This window comes from Oncorhynchus nerka, linkage group LG14, assembly GCF_034236695.1.
Source record: "Oncorhynchus nerka isolate Pitt River linkage group LG14, Oner_Uvic_2.0, whole genome shotgun sequence".
NCBI classification, from domain to species: domain Eukaryota; kingdom Metazoa; phylum Chordata; class Actinopteri; order Salmoniformes; family Salmonidae; genus Oncorhynchus; species Oncorhynchus nerka.
In genome coordinates this window covers 19,056,178-19,077,404 of record NC_088409.1, presented here as the reverse complement: position 1 = coordinate 19,077,404, position 21,227 = coordinate 19,056,178, and the positions used below count along the sequence as shown (strand labels likewise).

General features: G+C 43.8%; 1 protein-coding gene across 3 annotated transcripts in view; it reads left to right on the top strand.

The window, feature by feature from the left end:
- col6a4a (collagen, type VI, alpha 4a) overlaps positions 1–21,227 on the top strand; it is a 47,054-nt gene that overhangs the window by 4,337 nt on the left and 21,490 nt on the right. For all 3 annotated transcript variants that reach the window (XR_010465729.1, XM_065027679.1, XM_065027678.1), the window contains exons 2-7: positions 17,211–17,312; positions 17,622–18,230; positions 18,314–18,901; positions 19,163–19,726; positions 19,848–20,465; positions 20,585–21,145. Coding sequence is in view for 2 of the 3 variants with exons in the window: in XM_065027679.1 (XP_064883751.1) it covers positions 17,237–17,312; positions 17,622–18,230; positions 18,314–18,901; positions 19,163–19,726; positions 19,848–20,465; positions 20,585–21,145 (3,016 nt within the window). In the remaining variant the exon portion in view is untranslated. The remainder of the gene's footprint in view (positions 1–17,210; positions 17,313–17,621; positions 18,231–18,313; positions 18,902–19,162; positions 19,727–19,847; positions 20,466–20,584; positions 21,146–21,227) is intronic.

Below are 21,227 nucleotides of genomic sequence, written 5' to 3'. Positions count from 1 at the left end.
CAGGGCTCCGGGCAGCCGAGCGGAAATGGAGGAAAACTCGCCTCCTGCGGACCTGGCATCCTTTCACTCCCTCCTCTCTACATTTTCCTCTTCTGTCTCTGCTGCTAAAGCCACTTTCTACCACTCTAAATTCCAAGCATCTGCCTCTAACCCTAGGAAGCTCTTTGCCACCTTCTCCTCCCTCCTGAATCCTCCTCCCCTCCCCCTCCTCCCTCTCTGCAGATGACTTCGTCAACCATTTTGAAAAGAAGGTCGACGACATCCGATCCTCGTTTGCTAAGTCAAACGACACCGCTGGTTCTGCTCACACTGCCCTACCCTGTGCTCTGACCTCTTTCCCCCTCTCTCTCCAGATGAAATCTCGCGTCTTGTGACGGCCGGCCGCCCAACAACCTGCCCGCTTGACCCTATTCCCTCCTCTCTTCTCCAGACCATTTCCGGAGACCTTCTCTCTTACCTCACCTCGCTCATCAACTCATCCCTGACTGCTGGCTACGTCCCTTCTGTCTTCAAGAGAGCGAGAGTTGCACCCCTTCTGAAAAAACCTACACTCGATCCCTCCGATGTCAACAACTACAGACCAGTATCCCTTCTTTCTTTTCTCTCCAAAACTCTTGAACGTGCCGTCCTTGGCCAGCTCTCCCGCTATCTCTCTCAGAATGACCTTCTTGATCGAAATCAGTCAGGTTTCAAGACTAGTCATTCAACTGAGACTGCTCTTCTCTGTATCACGGAGGCCCTCCGCACTGCTAAAGCTAACTCTCTCTCCTCTGCTCTCATCCTTCTAGACCTATCGGCTGCCTTCGATACTGTGAACCATCAGATCCTCCTCTCCACCCTCTCCGAGTTGGGCATCTCCGGCGCGGCCCACCCTTGGATTGCGTCCTACCTGACAGGTCGCTCCTACCAGGTGGCGTGGCGAGAATCTGTCTCCTCACCACGCGCTCTCACCACTGGCGTCCCCCAGGGCTCTGTTCTAGGCCCTCTCCTATTCTCGCTATACACCAAGTCACTTGGCTCTGTCATAACCTCACATGGTCTCTCCTATCATTGCTATGCAGACGACACACAATTAATCTTCTCCTTTCCCCCTTCTGATGATCAGGTGGCGAATCGCATCTCTGCATGTCTGGCAGACATTATCAGTGTGGATGACGGATCACCACCTCAAGCTGAACCTCGGCAAGACGGAGCTGCTCTTCCTCCCGGGGAAGGACTGCCCATTCCATGATCTCGCCATCACGGTTGACAACTCCATTGTGTCCTCCTCCCAGAGCGCTAAGAACCTTGGCGTGATCCTGGACAACACCCTGTCGTTCTCAACTAACATCAAGGCGGTGGCCCGTTCTTGTAGGTTCATGCTCTACAACATCCGCAGAGTACGACCCTGCCTCACACAGGAAGCAGCGCAGGTCCTAATCCAGGCACTTGTCATCTCCCGTCTGGATTACTGCAACTCGCTGTTGGCTGGGCTCCCTGCCTGTGCCATTAAACCCCTACAACTCATCCAGAACGCCGCAGCCCGTCTGGTGTTCAACCTTCCCAAGTTCTCTCACGTCACCCCGCTCCTCCGCTCTCTCCACTGGCTTCCAGTTGAAGCTCGCATCCGCTACAAGACCATGGTGCTTGCCTACGGAGCTGTGAGGGGAACGGCACCTCAGTACCTCCAGGCTCTGATCAGGCCCTACACCCAAACAAGGGCACTGCGTTCATCCACCTCTGGCCTGCTCGCCTCCCTACCACTGAGGAAGTACAGTTCCTGCGCAGCCCAGTCAAAACTGTTCGCTGCTCTGGCCCCCAATGGTGGAACAAACTCCCTCACGACGCCAGGACAGCGGAGTCACCACCTTCCGGAGACACCTGAAACCCCACCTCTTTCAGGAATACCTAGGATAGGATAAAGTAATCCTTCTCACCCCCCCCCTTAAAATATTTAGATGCACTATTGTAAAGTGGCTGTTCCACTGGATGTCTTAAGGTGAACGCACCAATTTGTAAGTCGCTCTGGATAAGAGCGTCTGCTAAATGACTTAAATGTAATGTAATGTAAATGTAATAGGTGCTTCACATCCTATACAGTTTATAGGTGCTGCACACACACACACACACACACACACACACACACACACACACACACACACACAGAGCAGAGTGAATACATCCATCAGTAGGTCCAACCCAGAGACCAGACCATCTAGTGACTGTTTATGGTTTCCTGTTTATATTGCTGTTGGGGCAAATATTTTTTTCATGTTCAGGAAATTGCTCCAGGTGTGTTTACAGGTTCTGTCACGCCTTCTTTGACACCACATAAAGGCTCCTCATCAAATCCATTCATTATAACCCACACAATAATTCACATTTCCTTTTGCTGTAGGATTCTTTCCTGTTGTGAGAAACTGGTGAAATTAAGATCCTGCACCTGTAACCATTATTCTGCCCTGCCCTCCACCTGTCTTTCCAAATAACCTTTTCATTTAGACGGGATACTTTTGTTATGACCAAGTTTGGATACTTTCTCATTATATCGTTCAGTGTTGCTCTATTTCCTTTCAGGATAAACACAGTGTTCTCTTCTTGTTGTGTCAGTCTGCATCACAATGCCCATGGACGTGCACCCTTCATTTGTTGTGGAATATCATAATGGGGATTTCCGCTTAATACACAGGACAGAGCCAATTAACGGGAAATGGCCTTTCAGACCATTTAGGGCAATGTGTAATTGTTTCATCCCCAGGCTCAGACTTGATCTTGCCAAAGCCACATATATGTCTGTCAAAAGTTTGCAACACAAACAATACCGTTTTTAGTCTTCAATGACATGCAAACCACAACAGCCACATCAATAAGTGCCCTGACTTAATTTCTCAGATGTACTGCATCATATCACAGCCAAATCAGAGAAGTGTGCTAAGTTTGAAGCCAATAACAGCCGAGCAATAACATCTAATCAGTGCTACTCCAACTGCTTATGGTTCAAGTAGCCTTACATATTGTTATAGTTAAGCAATCTGGTACAATGTGATCATTACAATATGAATTCAGTGTAGTGTTCTGTTCTATTGATGATCAAGGTCACACAGTACAATGTTATTAATACTGTGTAATTACTGCGGTTGTTACTGTACTGCATGGCAACACTATTGTAGCCAACACTACATTACTTAAATCTGCAACATTGGTTTGTTGAAACCTCAGCCACTGATAGATGTCAACTGCATCACTCACCAACCGCCACATTGTGAATAACAGTAAGACTGCAGAAACCACTGCTGCCAAGGTGATCTAACTCAGCTACATGACAAATAAGAATCTATAAGAACATATATTTTTTAAACAGGAACAGTTTCACAGGCTTCTGAATTGTCAATATGATTGAAATGAGCTGTGATAGTGGTTTTCTGGAAAAGCTGCTGCCACTCCCCCTGTAGAAAGCCTTTTGAGAAACACTCTGGCTGTGTAAACAAACTGACTGTGTTCACACAGCTACCCAAAGAACACAATTCACATTTTTTTTCCATATCCAATCTTTTTTTGAGTGTCTGTGTCCAGACATTTGACCCATATCAGATTTGCTCATTCACACAGATGTAGCCTCTGAAGTAGATGTCCGGGCGGGGTGGATGTGGAGCCAGAGAAAGCAGGGGTTCAAAGTGTAGAACACAGTTCCTACATTTGAATATAAAAATAGATTTGATCAAACACGACTATGCTACATTTTATCTCTGGGACCATCAGGATGACAAATCAGAGCCAGATTACTGAATGTAAGTCATTATTTACCTTCAGAGGTGAATATATCAAACCAGTTGCTGGGATAAACGTTTTGTTGTTGTGCACTCTCCTCAAACTATAGCATGGTATTTTTTCACTGTAATAGCTACTGTAAATTGGACAGTGTGTTAGATTAACAAAAATGTAAGCTTTAATCCCATATAAGACATGTCTATGTCCTGGAAAGTTTGCTGTCATGCAAATCACATTAGCGCACGTTAGCTCAACCGTCCCAGTATAGGGACACCGATCATGTAGAAGTTAAAATGTTGGGGTGGTTGCCATGGTAATGGCAGGTCATGTCCAAAAAAAGGAACACCTCAGAGTAAATCAGTTCTGATTTGAGCATCTAGACTGAGGTCACATATGTACCATCAGAATTGTGTCAGGATTGAGATCCACATACAGTATGGTGGTGGTATACAGTAAATCATAAGTCAAAAGATCAGATTCCATGTGTTTTTTGTTGTTGTTGTTTACACATTAGGGACAAGATCAGATAGGTATCAGATATGGAAATAATTGACATAAGATCTGAATTGGGCTGCCTGTGTAATGGCTCTCTTCTATCTCCTCCTCTGACGAAGAGGTGGAACAAGGATCGGACCAAAATGCAGCGTGATGATGATTCATGATATATTTTAATGAAGGGAAAACTATACATGCAGAAACTACAAAAATAACTAAATGAAATAACGAAAACCGAAACAGCCCTATCTGGTGCAAACACAAAGCCAGGAACAATCACCCACAAACACACAGTGAAACCCAGGCTACTTAAATATGGTTCCCGATCAGAGACAACGAGAATCACCTGACTCTGATTGAGAACCGCCTCAGGCAGCCATAGACTATGCTAGACAACCCTACTCAACCACAATCCCAATACCTACTAAACCCCAATACAAAAACACACCACAAAATAAACCCATGTCACACCCTGGCCTGACCAAATAAATAACGAAAACACAAAATACTAAGACCAAGGCGTGACAGCCTGTGTAAACACAGCCCCTGTGGTCCACAGCCAGACTAGCATGACCTGTAGTTCTGTACATTAAACAGCCAAGTTTCTTTGTTTACACCTCCTAAAGCCTCAACGTCTGTGTATAAAACACAGCCGGCACCAACTGTAAATGAAAAGTGATAAGATGTAAATGTTAGGCTTCTCTATTTAGAGAAAGAGGAGGGGTTATCCCATAGGTCTAGGATGTCTTGTCAGCAGAGCCAACAACAGCATACAGCTGTAGTGAAGAAATAGGATCCATTCACGTCTTCGGGCTTTATGATGATGATGATGATGATGATGATGATGATGTTTAATGGAACAGTCGTGCAGCTAAAGCAGTTAATAACTGATGCCTACCAGAACCCCACAGTCATCAGTTAACAGTCAACATGGATTGATAGGTAACAAACAGAAATTAAGTTTGAAATAAACCAGCCACTGAAACCCTATTGTTGATTTATATGTTACGTTAAAGAGTCAGTCTTGGATAATTGTACTGGACCGTTCTGACCATAGACAATCTTGACCTTGACTCGTCATGAAGAGGTAAACCAAATGTTGGTGGTGTAATCATTGTCCTGTAGAAAGCTTTAAAGTACTCCCTAAGTTAACAGATCCCTTGTGCCTGAATGTTCACGGTCAATCTGTGACCACAGTTTTGAGTGGAATAGATGTTTTGCCATTGAAAACAATGGGCCCCCACTTCTTTAGACCTCACTCTGTTGACTGGAAAGGAACTGCTTTGAACGATGCCTAAATAAACCGAGGTAGAGAACAGAGAGTGAAGGAAATGTGCATGGAGATCTGTTAGACCCAGATGTAAGTATATTCAGTGGACTCTGATCTGAACAAATGAAATGTCAAGACCGCCCTTTCAATCACTGTCATTCAAATGCGATTCTTGTTTGAAATGGGGGTCTGCAAATCCTGATTACGTCCAGATGCATCCGGTTAGGATGGACCCCCGTTTCCTGAATTTCTCAACTCATTGGGATCGGGCCTCAACAAGCAATGGTATAAGACTCTTAAACAACCAGACACATACAGTACACATTAACCAGGCACACACACACAGACACACTCTCTCTGTTGATACAGTCAGTTTTAATTGCTGAGTTGATTATTGTTGCGCATTCTGACTGAAAAACTGTACAGTATGTTCTAGCCATTTCCCTTACCTTTTCTCTGGAGTAAGTCTGACTGGACCCAAGCACATCAAGCATTGTTTTTTTAAAGGGAAACCTGTCAGAATTGTATTTTTATTTTAGGTGGCTTGCAAGATAGGACGCCATATTTGGAATCCATTTGGGAATGGTGGTCGAATCTACAGATAATCCATAGATAAAGTATTTTCAAAACGGCCTTTGTCCTAAAGACATTTATAGGCTGTTTTACATTAGCTGAATCCTGTCCTAAAGACATGTATAGGCTGTTTTACATTAGCTGAATCCTAAACACATTTATAGGCTGTTTTACATTAGCTGAATCCTGTCCTAAAGACATTTATAGGGTGTTTTACATTAGCTGAATCCTGTCCTAAAGACATTTATAGGCTGTTTTACATTAGCTGAATCCTGTCCTAAAGACATGTATAGGCTGTTTTACATTAGCTGAATCCTGTCCTAAAGACAATTATAGGCTGTTTTACATGAGCTGAATCCTGTCCTAAAGACATGTATACTTCCGGCGCCGACAAAGATGGCCGCCTCGTTTCGCGTTCCTAGGAAACTCTGCAGTTTAAAAAAAAAAAATTTTACGTGTTATTTCTTACATTGGTACCCCAGGTCATCTTAGGTTTCATTACATACAGTCGAGAAGAACTACTGAATATAAGAGCAGCGTCAACTCACCATCAGTACGACCAAGAATATGACTTTCCCGGAGCGGATCCTGTGTTCTGCCTTCCACCCAGGACAACGGAATGGATCCCAGCCTGCGACCCAAAACAACGACGTCGTAAAAGAGGCAAACGAAGCGGTCTTCTGGTCAGGCTCCGGAGACGGGCACATCGCGCGCCACTCCCTAGCATTCTACTCGCCAATGTCCAGTCTCTTGACAACAAGGTTGATGAAATCCGAGCAAGGGTAGCATTCCAGAGGGACATCAGGGACAGTAACGTTCTTTGCTTCACGGAAACATGGCTTACTGGGAAGACGCTATCCGATGCGGTGCAGCCAACGGGTTTCTCCACGCATCGCGCCGACAGAAACAAACATCTTTCTGGTAAAAAGAGGGGCGGGGGTGTATGCTTTATGGTTAACGAGACGTGGTGTGGTCACAACAACATACAGGAACTCAAGTCCTTCTGTTCACCTGATTTAGAATTCCTTACAATCAAATGTCGACCGCATTATCTACCAAGGGAATTCTCTTCAATTATAATCACAGCCGTATATATTCCCCCCCAAGCAGACACATCGATGGCTCTGAACAAACTTTATTTGACTCTTTGCAAACTGGAATCCACATATCCTGAGGCTGCATTCATTGTAGCTGGGGATTTTAACAAAGCTAATCTGAAAACAAGACTCCCTAAATTTTATCAGCATATCGATTGCGCAACCAGGGGTGGTAAAACCCTGGATCACTGTTACTCTAACTTCCGCGACGCATATAAGGCCCTGCCCCGCCCCCCTTTCGGAAAAGCTGACCACGACTCCATTTTGTTGATCCTTGCCTACAGGCAGAAACTGAAACAAGAGGCTCCCACGCTGAGGTCTGTCCAACGCTGGTCAGACCAAGCTGACTCCACACTCCAAGACTGCTTCCATCACGTGGACTGGGACATGTTTCGTATTGCGTCAGATAAAAATATTGACGAATACGCTGATTCGGTGTGCGAGTTCATTAGAACGTGCGTTGAAGATGTCCCCATAGCAACGATAAAAACATTCCCTAACCAGAAACCGTGGATTGATGGCAGCATTCGCGTGAAACTGAAAGCGCGAACCACTGCTTTTAATCAGGGCAAGGTGTCTGGCAACATGACCGAATACAAACAATGCAGCTATTCCCTCCGCAAGGCTATTAAACAAGCTAAGCGTCAGTACAGAGACAAAGTAGAATCTCAATTCAACGGCTCAGACACAAGAGGCATGTGGCAGGGTCTACAGTCAATCACGGACTACAAGAAGAAACCCAGCCCAGTCACGGACCAGGATGTCTTGCTCCCAGGCAGACTAAATAACTTTTTTGCCCGCTTTGAGGACAATACAGTGCCACTGACACGGCCTGCAACGAAAACATGCGGTCTCTCCTTCACTGCAGCCGAGGTGAGTAAGACATTTAAACGTGTTAACCCTCGCAAGGCTGCAGGCCCAGACGGCATCCCCAGCCGCGCCTCAGAGCATGCGCAGACCAGCTGGCCGGTGTGTTTACGGACATATTCAATCAATCCCTATACCAGTCTGCTGTTCCCACATGCTTCAAGAGGGCCACCATTGTTCCTGTTCCCAAGAAAGCTAAGGTAACTGAGCTAAACGACTACCGCCCGTAGCACTCACTTCCGTCATCATGAAGTGCTTTGAGAGACTAGTCAAGGACCATATCACCTCCACCCTACCTGACACCCTAGACCCACTCCAATTTGCTTACCGCCCAAATAGGTCCACAGACGATGCAATCTCAACCACACTGCACACTGCCCTAACCCACCTGGACAAGAGGAATACCTATGTGAGAATGCTGTTCATCGACTACAGCTCGGCATTCAACACCATAGTACCCTCCAAGCTCGTCATCAAGCACGAGACCCTGGGTCTCGACCCCGCCAGTGCAACTGGGTACTGGACTTCCTGACGGGCCGCCCCCAGGTGGTGAGGGTAGGCAACAACATCTCCTCCCCGCTGATCCTCAACACGGGGCCCCACAAGGGTGCGTTCTGAGCCCTCTCCTGTACTCCCTGTTCACCCACGACTGCGTGGCCACGCACGCCTCCAACTCAATCATCAAGTTTGGACGACACAACAGTGGTAGGCTTGATTACCAACAACGACGAGACGGCCTACAGGGAGGAGGTGAGGGCCCTCGGAGTGTGGTGTCAGGAAAATAACCTCACACTCAACGTCAACAAAACTAAGGAGATGATTGTGGACTTCAGGAAACAGCAGAGGGAACACCCCCCTATCCATATCGATGGAACAGTAGTGGAGAGGGTAGCAAGTTTTAAGTTCCTCGGCATACACATCACAGACAAACTGAATTGGTCCACTCACACTGACAGCGTCGTGAAGAAGGCGCAGCAGCGCCTCTTCAACCTCAGGAGGCTGAAGAAATTCGGCTTGTCACCAAAAGCACTCACTAACTTCTACAGATGCACAATCGAGAGCATCCTGGCGGGCTGTATCACCGCCTGGTACGGCAACTGCTCCGCCCTCAACCGTAAGGCTCTCCAGAGGGTAGTGAGGTCTGCACAACGCATCACCGGGGGCAAACTACCTGCCCTCCAGGACACCTACACCACCCGATGTTACAGGAAGGCCATAAAGATCATCAAGAACATCAACCACCCGAACCACTGCCTGTTCACCCCGCTATCATCCAGATGGCGAGGTCAGTACAGGTGCATCAAAGCTGGGACCGAGAGACTGAAAAACAGCTTCTATCTCAAGGCCATCAGACTGTTAAACAGCCACCACTAACATTGAGTGGCTGTTGCCAACACACTGTCATTGACACTGACCCAACTCCAGCCACTTTAATAATGGGAATTGATGGGAAATGATGTAAATATATCACTAGCCACTTTAAACAATGCTACCTTATATAATGTTACTTACCCTACATTATTCATCTCATATGCATACGTATATCCTGTACTCTACATCATCGACTGCATCCTTATGTAATACATGTATCACTAGCCACTTTAACTATGCCACTTTGTTTACTTTGTCTACATACTCATCTCATATGTATATACTGTACTCGATACCATCTACTGTATGCTGCTCTGTACCATCACTCATTCATATATCCTTATGTACATATTCTTTATCCCCTTACACTGTGTATAAGACAGTAGTTTTGGAATTGTTAGTTAGATTACTTGTTGGTTATCACTGCATTGTCAGAACTAGAAGCACAAGCATTTCGCTACACTCGCATTAACATCTGCTAACCATGTGTATGTGACAAATAAAATTGGATTTGATTTGATTTGAGACAAACTGAATTGGTCCACCCACACAGACAGCATCGTGAAGAAGGCGCAGCAGCGCCTCTTCAACCTCAGGAGGCTGAAGAAATTTGGCTTGTCACCAAAAGCACTCACAAACTTCTACAGATGCACAATCGAGAGCATCCTGTCGGGCTCTATCACCACTTTAAACAATGCTACCTTATATAATGTTACATACCCTACATTATTTATCTCATATGTATATGGATATACTGTACTCTATATCATCTACTGCATCTTTATGTAATACATGTATCACTAGCCACTTTAAACTATGCCATTTTGTTTACATACTCATCTCATATGTATATGTTGCTCTTGCTGCGGGCGATTCCCTGATCCACCTCTACGCAGACGACACCATTCTATATACTTTCGGCCCGTCATTGGACACTGTGCTATCTAACCTCCAAACGAGCTTCAATGCCATACAGCACTCCTTCCGTGGCCTCCAACTGCTCTTAAACGCGAGTAAAACCAAATGCATGCTTTTCAACCGATCGCTGCCTGCACCCGCATGCCCGACTAGCATCACCACCCTGGATGGTTCCGACCTTGAATATGTGGACATCTATAAGTACCTAGGTGTCTGGCTAGACTGCAAACTCTCCTTCCAGACTCACATCAAACATCTCCAATCGAAAATCAAATCAAGAGTCGGCTTTCTATTCCGCAACAAAGCCTCCTTCACTCACGCCGCCAAGCTTACCCTAGTAAAACTGACTATCCTACCGATCCTCGATTTCGGCGATGTCATCTACAAAATGGCTTCCAACACTCTACTCAGCAAACTGGATGCAGTCTATCATAGTGCCATCCGTTTTGTCACCAAAGCACCTTATACCACCCACCACTGCGACTTGTATGCTCTAGTCGGCTGGCTCTCGCTACATATTCGTCGCCAGACCCACTGGCTCCAGGTCATCTACAAGTCCATGCTAGGTAAAGCTCCGCCTTATCTCAGTTCACTGGTCACGATGGCAACACCCATCCGTAGCACACGCTCCAGCAGGTGTATCTCACTGATCATCCCTAAAGCCAACACCTCATTTGGCCGCCTTTCGTTCCAGTACTCTGCTGCCTGTGACTGGAACGAACTGCAAAAATCGCTGAAGTTGGAGACTTTTATCTCCCTCACCAACTTCAAACATCAGCTATCCGAGCAGCTAACCGATCGCTGCAGCTGTACATAGTCTATTGGTAAATAGCCCACCCATTTTCACCTACCTCATTCCCATACTGTTTTTATACTGTTTTTTTATTTATTTATTTACTTTTCTGCTCTTTTGCACACCAATATCTCTACCTGTACATGACCATCTGATCATTTATCACCCCAGTGTTAATCTGCAAAATTGTATTATTCGCCTACCTCCTCATGCCTTTTGCACACATTGTATATAGACTGCCCATTTTTTTTCTACTGTGTTATTGACTTGTTAATTGTTTATTCCATGTGTAACTCTGTGTTGTCTGTTCACACTGCTATGCTTTATCTTGGCCAGGTCGCAGTTGCAAATGAGAACTTGTTCTCAACTAGCCTACCTGGTTAAATAAAGGTGAAATAAAAAAATATATACTGTACTCGATACCACCTACTGCATCTTGCCTATGCCGCTCTGTACCATCACTCATTCATATATCTTTATGTACATATTCTTTATCCCTTTACACTTATGTGTATAAGGTAGTAGTTTTGGAATTGTTAGCTAGATTACTCGTTGGTTATTACTGCATTGTCGGAACTAGAAGCACAAGCATTTCGCTACACTCGCATTAACATCTGCTAACCATGTGTATGTGACAAATAAAATTTGATTTGATTTGTATAGGCTGTTTTACATTAGCTGAATCCTGTCCTAAAGACATGTATAGGCTGTTTTACATTAGCTGAATCCTGTCCTAAAGACATTTATAGGCTGTTTTACATTAGCTGAATCCTAAAAGACATTTATAGGCTGTTTTACATTAGCTGAATCCTAAACACATTATAGGCTGTTTTACATTAGCTGAATCCTGTCCTAAAGACATGTATAGGCTGTTTTACATTAGCTGAATCCTAAAGACATTATAGGCTGTTTTACATTAGCTGAATCTTGTCCTAAAGACCTTTATAGGCTGTGCTGTACATTAGCTGAATCTTGTCCTAAAGACCTTTATAGGCTGTGCTGTACATTAGCTGAATCTTGTCCTAAAGACCTTTATAGGCTGTGCTGTACATTAGCTGAATCTTGTCCTAAAGACCTTTATAGGCTGTTCTGTACATTAGCTGAATCTTGTCCTAAAGACCTTTATAGGCTGTGCTGTACATTAGCTGAATCCTAAACACATTATAGGCTGTTTTACATTAGCTGAATCTTGTCCTAAAGACCTTTATAGGCTGTGCTGTACATTAGCTGAATCTTGTCCTAAAGACCTTTATAGGCTGTGCTGTACATTAGCTGAATCCTAAAGACCTTATAGGCTGTTTTACATTAGCTGAATCTTGTCCTAAAGACCTTTATAGGCTGTTTTACATTAGCTGAATCTTGTCCTAAAGACCTTTATAGGCTGTGCTGTACATTAGCTGAATCTTGTCCTAAAGACCTTTATAGGCTGTGCTGTACATTAGCTGAATCCTGTCCTAAAGACCTTTATAGGCTGTGCTGTACATTAGCTGAATCCTGTCCTAAAGACCTTTATAGGCTGTGCTGTACATTAGCTGAATCCTGTCCTAAAGACCTTTATAGGCTGTGCTGTACATTAGCTGAATCTTGTCCTAAAGACCTTTATAGGCTGTGCTGTACATTAGCTGAATCTTGTCCTAAAGACCTTTATAGGCTGTGCTGTACATTAGCTGAATCTTGTCCTAAAGACCTTTTATAGGCTGTTTTACATTAGCTGAATCTTGTCCTAAAGACCTTTATAGGCTGTGCTGTACATTAGCTGAATCTTGTCCTAAAACACATTTATAAGCTGTGTTGTGCATTAGGTGAATCCTGTTCGGGAGTGAAAGAAACGAGGAAGAATAATTCAGATAAGCGGCCCTCTTCGACATGCTCTTGGTCTAGAATGTGGTGCACACATGCCATACTGCCAGGCAGGAAAATAACTATTCTGTTCCCTTAACATCAAAATAGATGGCACTGGCAATGTCTCAAATGGACACAAATCTCCTAAAAGTGTGATAGAGGACCAGTGTGTGTGTGCACTTAGAAAAAAGGCTTTCAAAAGGGTTCTTTGGATATCCCCATAGGAGAACCCTTTTTGGATCTATGTAGAAACCTTTTTGGTTTTTAGGTAGAACCCTTTTTCCATGTAGCACCCTCTATGGAAAGGATTCTTCATGGAACCCAAAAGGTTTCTACATGTAACCAAATAGGGTTCTTTAAAGGGTTCTCCTACACAGTATATTTATCTGAGTAAATTTTACTCAAATTGAATACAATTATACTCTACAAAAGATATAATTTGGTCCCAGTCTAAATAGAGTAAAAATAACTATTGTTGTAGAGTTCAATTTTCAGAGTTATTTCTACTCTATTCGGTGTTAATATTTAACTCTGCAAACTGTAATTTACTGCAATTTAGAGTAACATGGAAACAACTCTACTGCCAATTCACTCAATATAGAATTAAATATTATCAGTCAAGAGTATGTCAATCCAGTCAATCCATCAATCCAGTGTCATCGCCCACACTTCTGAGGTACATGCACACGCACACACACATGCATGTGCAATCGTGTGCAAACACACATAGACACACGCACACATTAACACAAACACGCACACACACACACACAAGCAATCAGGGACCTTAGATGTTGTCTGATGCACTGCATCTGGAACTGATTGGCTATCAATTTACAGAGCAGCAACCCAGAGAAATCCAGATGCTTCATGTTTGGCCAACTGTGCTCTGAAGTCATTAAATGTTTGACCTTGATTTTACTGTAAGATACACAAATGGTCACAGTACCCTTTCCTCCACCTCCACATTGCCACAAACTATTTAAAAAATGTATAATCTAATTTAGGCACTGATATGTAACCGGTGTGAAATAACTAGCTAGCGAGTTAGTGGTGCGCGCTAGTGGCATTTCAATCGGTGACAACACTCTCTCTGAGACCTTGAAGTAGTTGTTTCCCTTGCTATAAGTGGTCCCAGTACTAAATAGAGCTTTTGTAACTATTGTTGTAGAGTTCACTTTTTGAGTTATTTCCCTTAAGCGGCATTAGAAGAAGCCAAAAATGTATGTTACCAATTGATCGACATCTATTGCAGGATAAATCAATGTTAGTTTACATAGCTGGCCATATATGGGATGTTAAATTTTACTTTATGGGTTGGTTTTGTAGGCTTCTTCTAACCCATCACTTTCTACTACATATAATTATACGATTCAATTTTATTTTTACATTAAAAGTCTATCAGAATTTCAGTCATTCCAATAAATGTTATGCCCCTTGATCTTCAAGAATAGGACTTGGAAATATGAAAGTTTAGATTAGCCAAATTGTTTTATCTGAGCATGACCCCAAAATGAAGGACTTATTAGCCAGCCCTACTCTGTTGTTTATGATTTTGTTGTCATGGAGGATTGATTGGGCTCATTGATTTGAGTTGAAAGATGAATGCTGTGCTCATGGAATGGCAGGCTTTGAGCACTACTGAAAACTGCATTAATGGGAACAATGATTACATTTTGGTACAGGCCTTTGTTGACCTTTTTGTTGGTGACATTAGAAGATCTTGAAATATGTATGTTAAATGGCAAATCCACAGATTGAAACAATAAAAAATGTTAAAGTTTTGACAAAAAGCTGGCCATGGGCCTGGATGTTAACCACTTTTAGTTTTTATCAAAGTTTTGTAGGCTTTATTACGCGATCAACTGATTAATCATGTAACTGTAATTAACTAGGAAGTCGGGGCACCAAGGAAAATATTCAGATTACAAAGTTATAATTTCCTAATATAACTTTTCAAATATTTTATATCCGATCAATTAGTCTTCTAATTAATTAATTAATTATTTTACCTCACGTTAGTCTCATTCCAAACTTCGTAAATTGTTGCTTATCTGCATGAACCCAGTCTTTACTATGAGTCATACATCAATTGTCTTAAATAATTGATTTATTAACTAACTAAACAATCACAGAAGTGCATAAACAAACAAGTAAATATGTTTACAAGAAATGATAGGGGAATGTGCCCTAGCGGGCTAAACCGGCATGGCGACTTGTTAGACGAAAGGGGAAGTGGGGGTCAGCTGAGAAGTCACTACAGAGTAGATAATTATAACAATTGAAATGCTAATCCTTTGCACATGAACGCTCACTCATTCGGGAACAATTACAATCAATATATATATTTACGCTCAGTGTGTCGTCTTGATCACTGTTGAAAAGTTTGTTTCTTTTGTAGAATTGTCCGTCTCTCTCTCTCTGTCGTGGTTAGAGTGGATAGTTCAGAGTGACATTCATTCATGTTTCAGCGGTTGTCGTTCAATGATACCGAATTCCTAGCTGCAGACCAGTAATTAATATCAAAGACTTGTTCTTATTCTGTCGGTATCAATAGTCTTAAGAGTTTAACCACGTGGTATGGTTAAAAGATTCAGCAATCATCTGCAACCTTTGTCCTCTTGTGATTGAGAGAAAACATGGTCTGTTGAAAACTTCTCAAAGTTGGGGTTTTATTCGGGAGTTGCAGAAAAGGGCCTGTCCCAGGATGCCCGACCCTAACTTGGCTCATGGGCGGTCCTCTGATTTAGTTAAACTCAAAAGGGAATTGGAGTTTCCTTCATTAAACAGTCCAAAATCACATTACACAATTTTACAAACAGTATCATCCGCACTTGTTCATCTTATACAACAATTAGATGTAAACCTCATATCTGAGGCTATTATATTAACAGTGTTATGGTAATGTGGCCGCACCGTCTCTCATGAGTTTTACTAAGTTGTAACAAACGGACCAGTGCGTAGCTGGATTCTTCACCGATCTTTTATACCTTCTCCGGAACATAAATGTTGTTCGGACCTCAAGTTCTGTGAGGTGGAATAAATTCCTTTGTTCTGAAAATTTACACTGTCACTATACTGTGGCCATGAGGAGATAATCTCTTCCAGGAATTTACGACCTCTCTGACCACAGCAGCCTAGTTGTAGGAGGCAGGGAGAGGGGGATGGGGCTTGCTGTACCCAAAGAGGGCAACGTCATGACAAGTGTGACAGTTGAATTAAGCTCATGAGGCACATATACATACAATTTATAAGTCTAAAAATGGATGTAGCAACTACAGATCGTCCCTTGTAAGTCTATTAAAAGTGTACAAGGTTGAGCATGTGTCCATTAGGCCTATGGAATTTTTTTGATTAGCATGAATTAGATTGAGCAATAAAAGCCCCACCTTTATTCCATAGACTGGGATCCGCACTATGCAGATGTTGCAAGACCACATTTTTCACCGGCTGTCCACTGGTTTCAAAAACAATGATTGATAGGCAGCTTTAACTTCTTGAATTCAAACATTTATTGGGTTCAAATACACATCTAGATTTGTGAACAGCCATCCACAACAACAACAATCCATAAAGTGCAAATAGCTAAATGAGAGAGCAGCAGTGTGATTCACAGCAATGCGCTATGTAGATATCAATAATAAGTGATATCCGTATCGCCGTAGACTAGACCACTGCTGTCATCCTTCAAGCATTTATTCAAGTTGGATCATCTTTTGAAGCCGACAGCAGTCGCACCATTGGAAGACATAGATTTGATTGTAGACTACAGAAGCCCATTCCTGCTCTTTTCCCGCAATCCATCAAACACATTTGGTGTGCCATCATATTGGTCTCTGATTTGTGGTCAGACTCGCTCAGGTAGAACAAACTGAAACTTGCTCCTTTTTTCAATGCTGATTTGAATGTCATTGAAAAAAACAGAAGTGTTAGATTTGTTTATTTCGCAAAAACATCCTTTCTGAATTTAAAATAATCCTTGAAGTAATCATGACATTTTTCAGATGTATCTGTACATGTAATCCTACTCCCCAACCCTGAGCATGAGCATGAGTAGCGCAAAATAATCTGTTATCGTGTAAGAAAAATGTATAAATGAAGGCTAGGATGTCACAGGATGCTATGTTTAAATTAGATCTAACCACATTTCAGTTGAATCTGTTGTCAACACAACTTGATCTGATAAACAGCAACTTTCTGTGTTCCAGCAGTTGATCTGTCCATGTTTGTGTTCAAGGAGAGAGACTAGAGAAACGTTCCAACATGGAGGGGACACAGGGCCTCCTGGCCATCTTCACCATAGCAACATGTTTTCTGGTTAACGGAGCACAAAAAACAGGTAAGCATGTTTGTCTCCTGACATCTGAATCATTCCAGAATGCAGACCACAGTCCAGAATGGCATAAACATAGAAGTATTGAAGAAATACCACACAAATGCAAAATTATGACCAACTCTTTGGGGCTTTAGACTGCTGGGCAGTTATAAGAAATGGGTTTTTATAAAAGCACGCTAAAAATAATATTTGATTAATAGATTGATTTATTGATTAATTGCTTTCATTGCTCATCCCATGCACCAAAAACCTTGTGGTTTAGACACTTGTACGGAATTCCATTGGCTGACGACCATTTTCTTCCCCTCCCAGTCTGCAAGGAAGACGCCGTGGCCGACATCGTCTTCCTGGTGGACGGTTCATGGAGCATCGGCTCAGAGAACTTCAAACAGATTCGCCAGTTCTTGTACACGCTGGTTAACAGCTTTGACGTGGCCCCCGACCAGGTGCGCATCGGTCTGGTCCAGTACAGCAACACACCACGCACCGAGTTCCTCCTCAACACCTTCCAGGACAAACAGGACATGCTGCAGTACATTACAAACCTGCGTTATATGGGTGGTGAAACCAACACGGGCCTGGGCCTGGACTTCATGCTGAACGAGCTCTTTGTTGACAGCGCAGGGAGCCGGGTGAATGAGAAAGTGCCCCAGATCGGCGTGGTCATCACTGACGGTGAATCAATGGACAATGTGGGGCTGCATGCCCTTAAGCTGAAGAAGCAGGGCGTCACGCTGTACGCCATCGGGATCAAAGAAGCAGACGAAGATCAGCTGAAGGAGATTGCCACTACACCTCACAACCAGCACGTGTACAGCGTGTCAGACTTTGCTGCGCTGCAGGGGATCTCCCAGAGCCTCATCCAGGTGCTATGTACTACCGTAGAAGAGGCAAAGAGACCAATATCCAAAGTGGTACAAGGTACTATAACAGTGTATTTATTGTTTCAATTTGAAAAATATTCTTTATAAATAAATTACATTATTATTTTCCTTAATCTCCAGAGTGCCTCAACGCCACAGTGGCTGACATTGTGTTCCTTGTGGATGGCTCCAGCAGCATCAGCCCTACAAACTTCCAGGAGGTTCGGAGGTTTCTCCACAGCTTCATCGAGGGGCTGGATATTGGAGCGGACAAGGTTCGTGTAGGACTGGCCCAGTTCAGTAATGAGATCCAGAAGCAATTCCATTTGGGGGAACATATGGACCAAAGGGCCCTACTGGAGCAAGTGGACAGGCTTCCACAGCTCGGGGGAGGCACAGCCACCGGCAAAGCCATTACTGTCCTTCGGGAAGAGTTTTTCACCAAGGCCAACGGTAGCCGCGCTGATCAGAGGGTGCCTCAGATTGCTGTGGTGCTCACCGACGGGGCGTCTGCGGACAACGTAACGCTGCCAGCCAAGGCGCTAAGGCAGCAAGGGGTCATTGTGTTTGCTATTGGAGTTGGGGCAACCAACATCAACGAGCTGAAGTATATTGCTAACAGGCCCCATGAGCATTTCCTGGTCAATATAGAACGTTTCCAGGCCCTACAAACACTTTCTCAGGGTCTGCTGCAGACTGTCTGTGTCTCCATGGAGAACCAGAGGATGGGTAAGGGTCTTTTATAAGGAAACATACTGTATGTTGTAACAAATTGTGAATGTTGAACTTGCAAACTATGTAATCCAAGTGACTTGCCTTAGTTGTACCATGGGATACCATTCTAAGAAAAGTATGCAACCTTGAGAGGCAGACATTGGTTACGGCCGCTTGTGCCAACATTAAAGTCAACATTCAAAGGACCATTTCTAAAAATGAAAATAAAATATGATATACATTCACACTGTTGTCATAACAATTTTTTTTTTTCAGCTCTAATCCCCAAATTCGCTGATATCTTCTTCCTGGTGGACAGCAATATGATGCAGGCAGACTTCCAGCTGGTCAGAACCCTTCTGATGCGACTGGTCAACCAACTCAAACCGAGCACTAAAACGATGCGCCTGGGTTTGGCCCAGTTTGCCCAGGACACCAAGGTGGAGTTCTTACTGAACACCCACAACACCAAGGAAGAGTACTTGGCAGCTCTTAGGAAATTCAGGCTGCCGCTGCGTCCCAACAGGTCTCGTCACCTGGGCGATGCCCTGGAATACGCCCGTGCACACTTCTTCACTACAGCGTCTGGTGGCCGTAATGAACAAGGCTACCGGCAGTTTCTAGTCACGGTGACAGGGGGGGATTCGAAGGATAATGTGATGAAGGTGGCACGTACTATCAAATCTGAAGGGACAACCATTGTGTCTATCGGGTTGGGTGAATCTACACTTCCAGAACTAAAGTTAATGGCCACCTCGCCATTCTTTTACCAGACTACATCCATCACCTCTGTGCTAAAGACTGTCTTTGAGACTGAAGAGGTGGTCACTGTGACTGACGGTAAGGGCATTTGTGGATTTTTGCTGAATTAAGTGAATATCTGATCTCTTGAGAAATAGTTGCTCATTATACATAAAGGATAACAGATTGCTGTTGACTAACAATTTCCTCTCTATTGTAGATTGCAGTAAAGCTTCACTGGCTGACATTGTGTTTATAGTTGATGAGTCTTCGAGCAATAGAACTGCAAACTTCCAGCTGGTTCGTGGATTCATCCACAAGATAGTGGACGGCCTAGATATAGACTTCAACAGGGTGAGGGTGGGCATCGTCCTCTATAGCAACAAGGCCTCTGCCCAGGTCTACCTCAACTCCTTCCAAGAAAAAACAAATATCCTTCAGTTCATCAAGATCCTGCCCTACCGTCGTGGTCTCACATACACTGGCGAGGCCCTGAAGTATGCCAGGGAGAAGATGTTTATCAAGGAGAGGGGCAGCCGGAAAGAACAGGGGGTGCAGCAGGTGGCGATAGTCATCACCGGAAAGTCCCAGGACAACGTAACTACTCATGCCGCTGCACTGCGCAGAGCTGGTGTCACTGTCTATGCAGTGGGGATCAAGGATGCTGACGAGAACGAGCTGAGACAGATTGCTTCAGATCCCCCTAACAAGCACGTATTGCATGTGGACAGCTTTGCCAAGCTCAAGACCCTGGAGAAGAACCTGAAGAAGAGCGTGTGCTACAACATCCTTAAAAAAGCAGTCAAAGACAATGCAAGGACGTACACTGCCAAGCAAAGTGAGATCAAAATGACTGTAACAATGCTTCTTGTTGTTTAATTTGTAGAGGAATGTTGATACATACATAATGTGATCTCCGAGATGACACTAGTGCTTTCTTTTCTCTTTTGATTCTAGGCTGTTTGCAGACAGATGAAGCAGACATGTTCTTCCTGATCGACCACTCAGGGAGTATTGAATATCCAGACTTTTCTGACATGAAGACATTTATTAACAAATTCATAAACACATTCCACATCGGACCGCATCATGTCCGCGTGGGTGTGGTAAAGTTCTCTAATACATCAGCTCTTGAGTTTGATTTGACAACCTACCCTGACAAACCTTCAGTGGAGAAAGCAGTGGATGGTATCATCCAACTTGGAGGCGGGACAAAGACCGGATTAGCGCTGAACTCTATGGGTCCCCACTTTGATCGGGCTAAGGCCACCCGTAGTAACAAAGTTCGCCAGTACCTCATTGTCATCACAGACGGAGAGTCTGAAGACAACGTGAAGGATCAAGCAGCAAAGCTGAGGGCGCAGGGCATCACCATATATGCCATTGGGGTGAAGCTAGCTAACGATACACAGCTGCTGGAGATTGCTGGCAGCCAAGAGAAGAAGTTCTTTGTCAACAACTTTGACGCTCTGAAACCAATAAAAAATGACATCATCACAGATATCTGCTCCCCTGATAGTAAGGGCATCTCTATTGTTTTTAAGTGTTACATATTGTTTATTTTCTGATTTCAGTAAAAATATGAAACACCTTGTCTCTT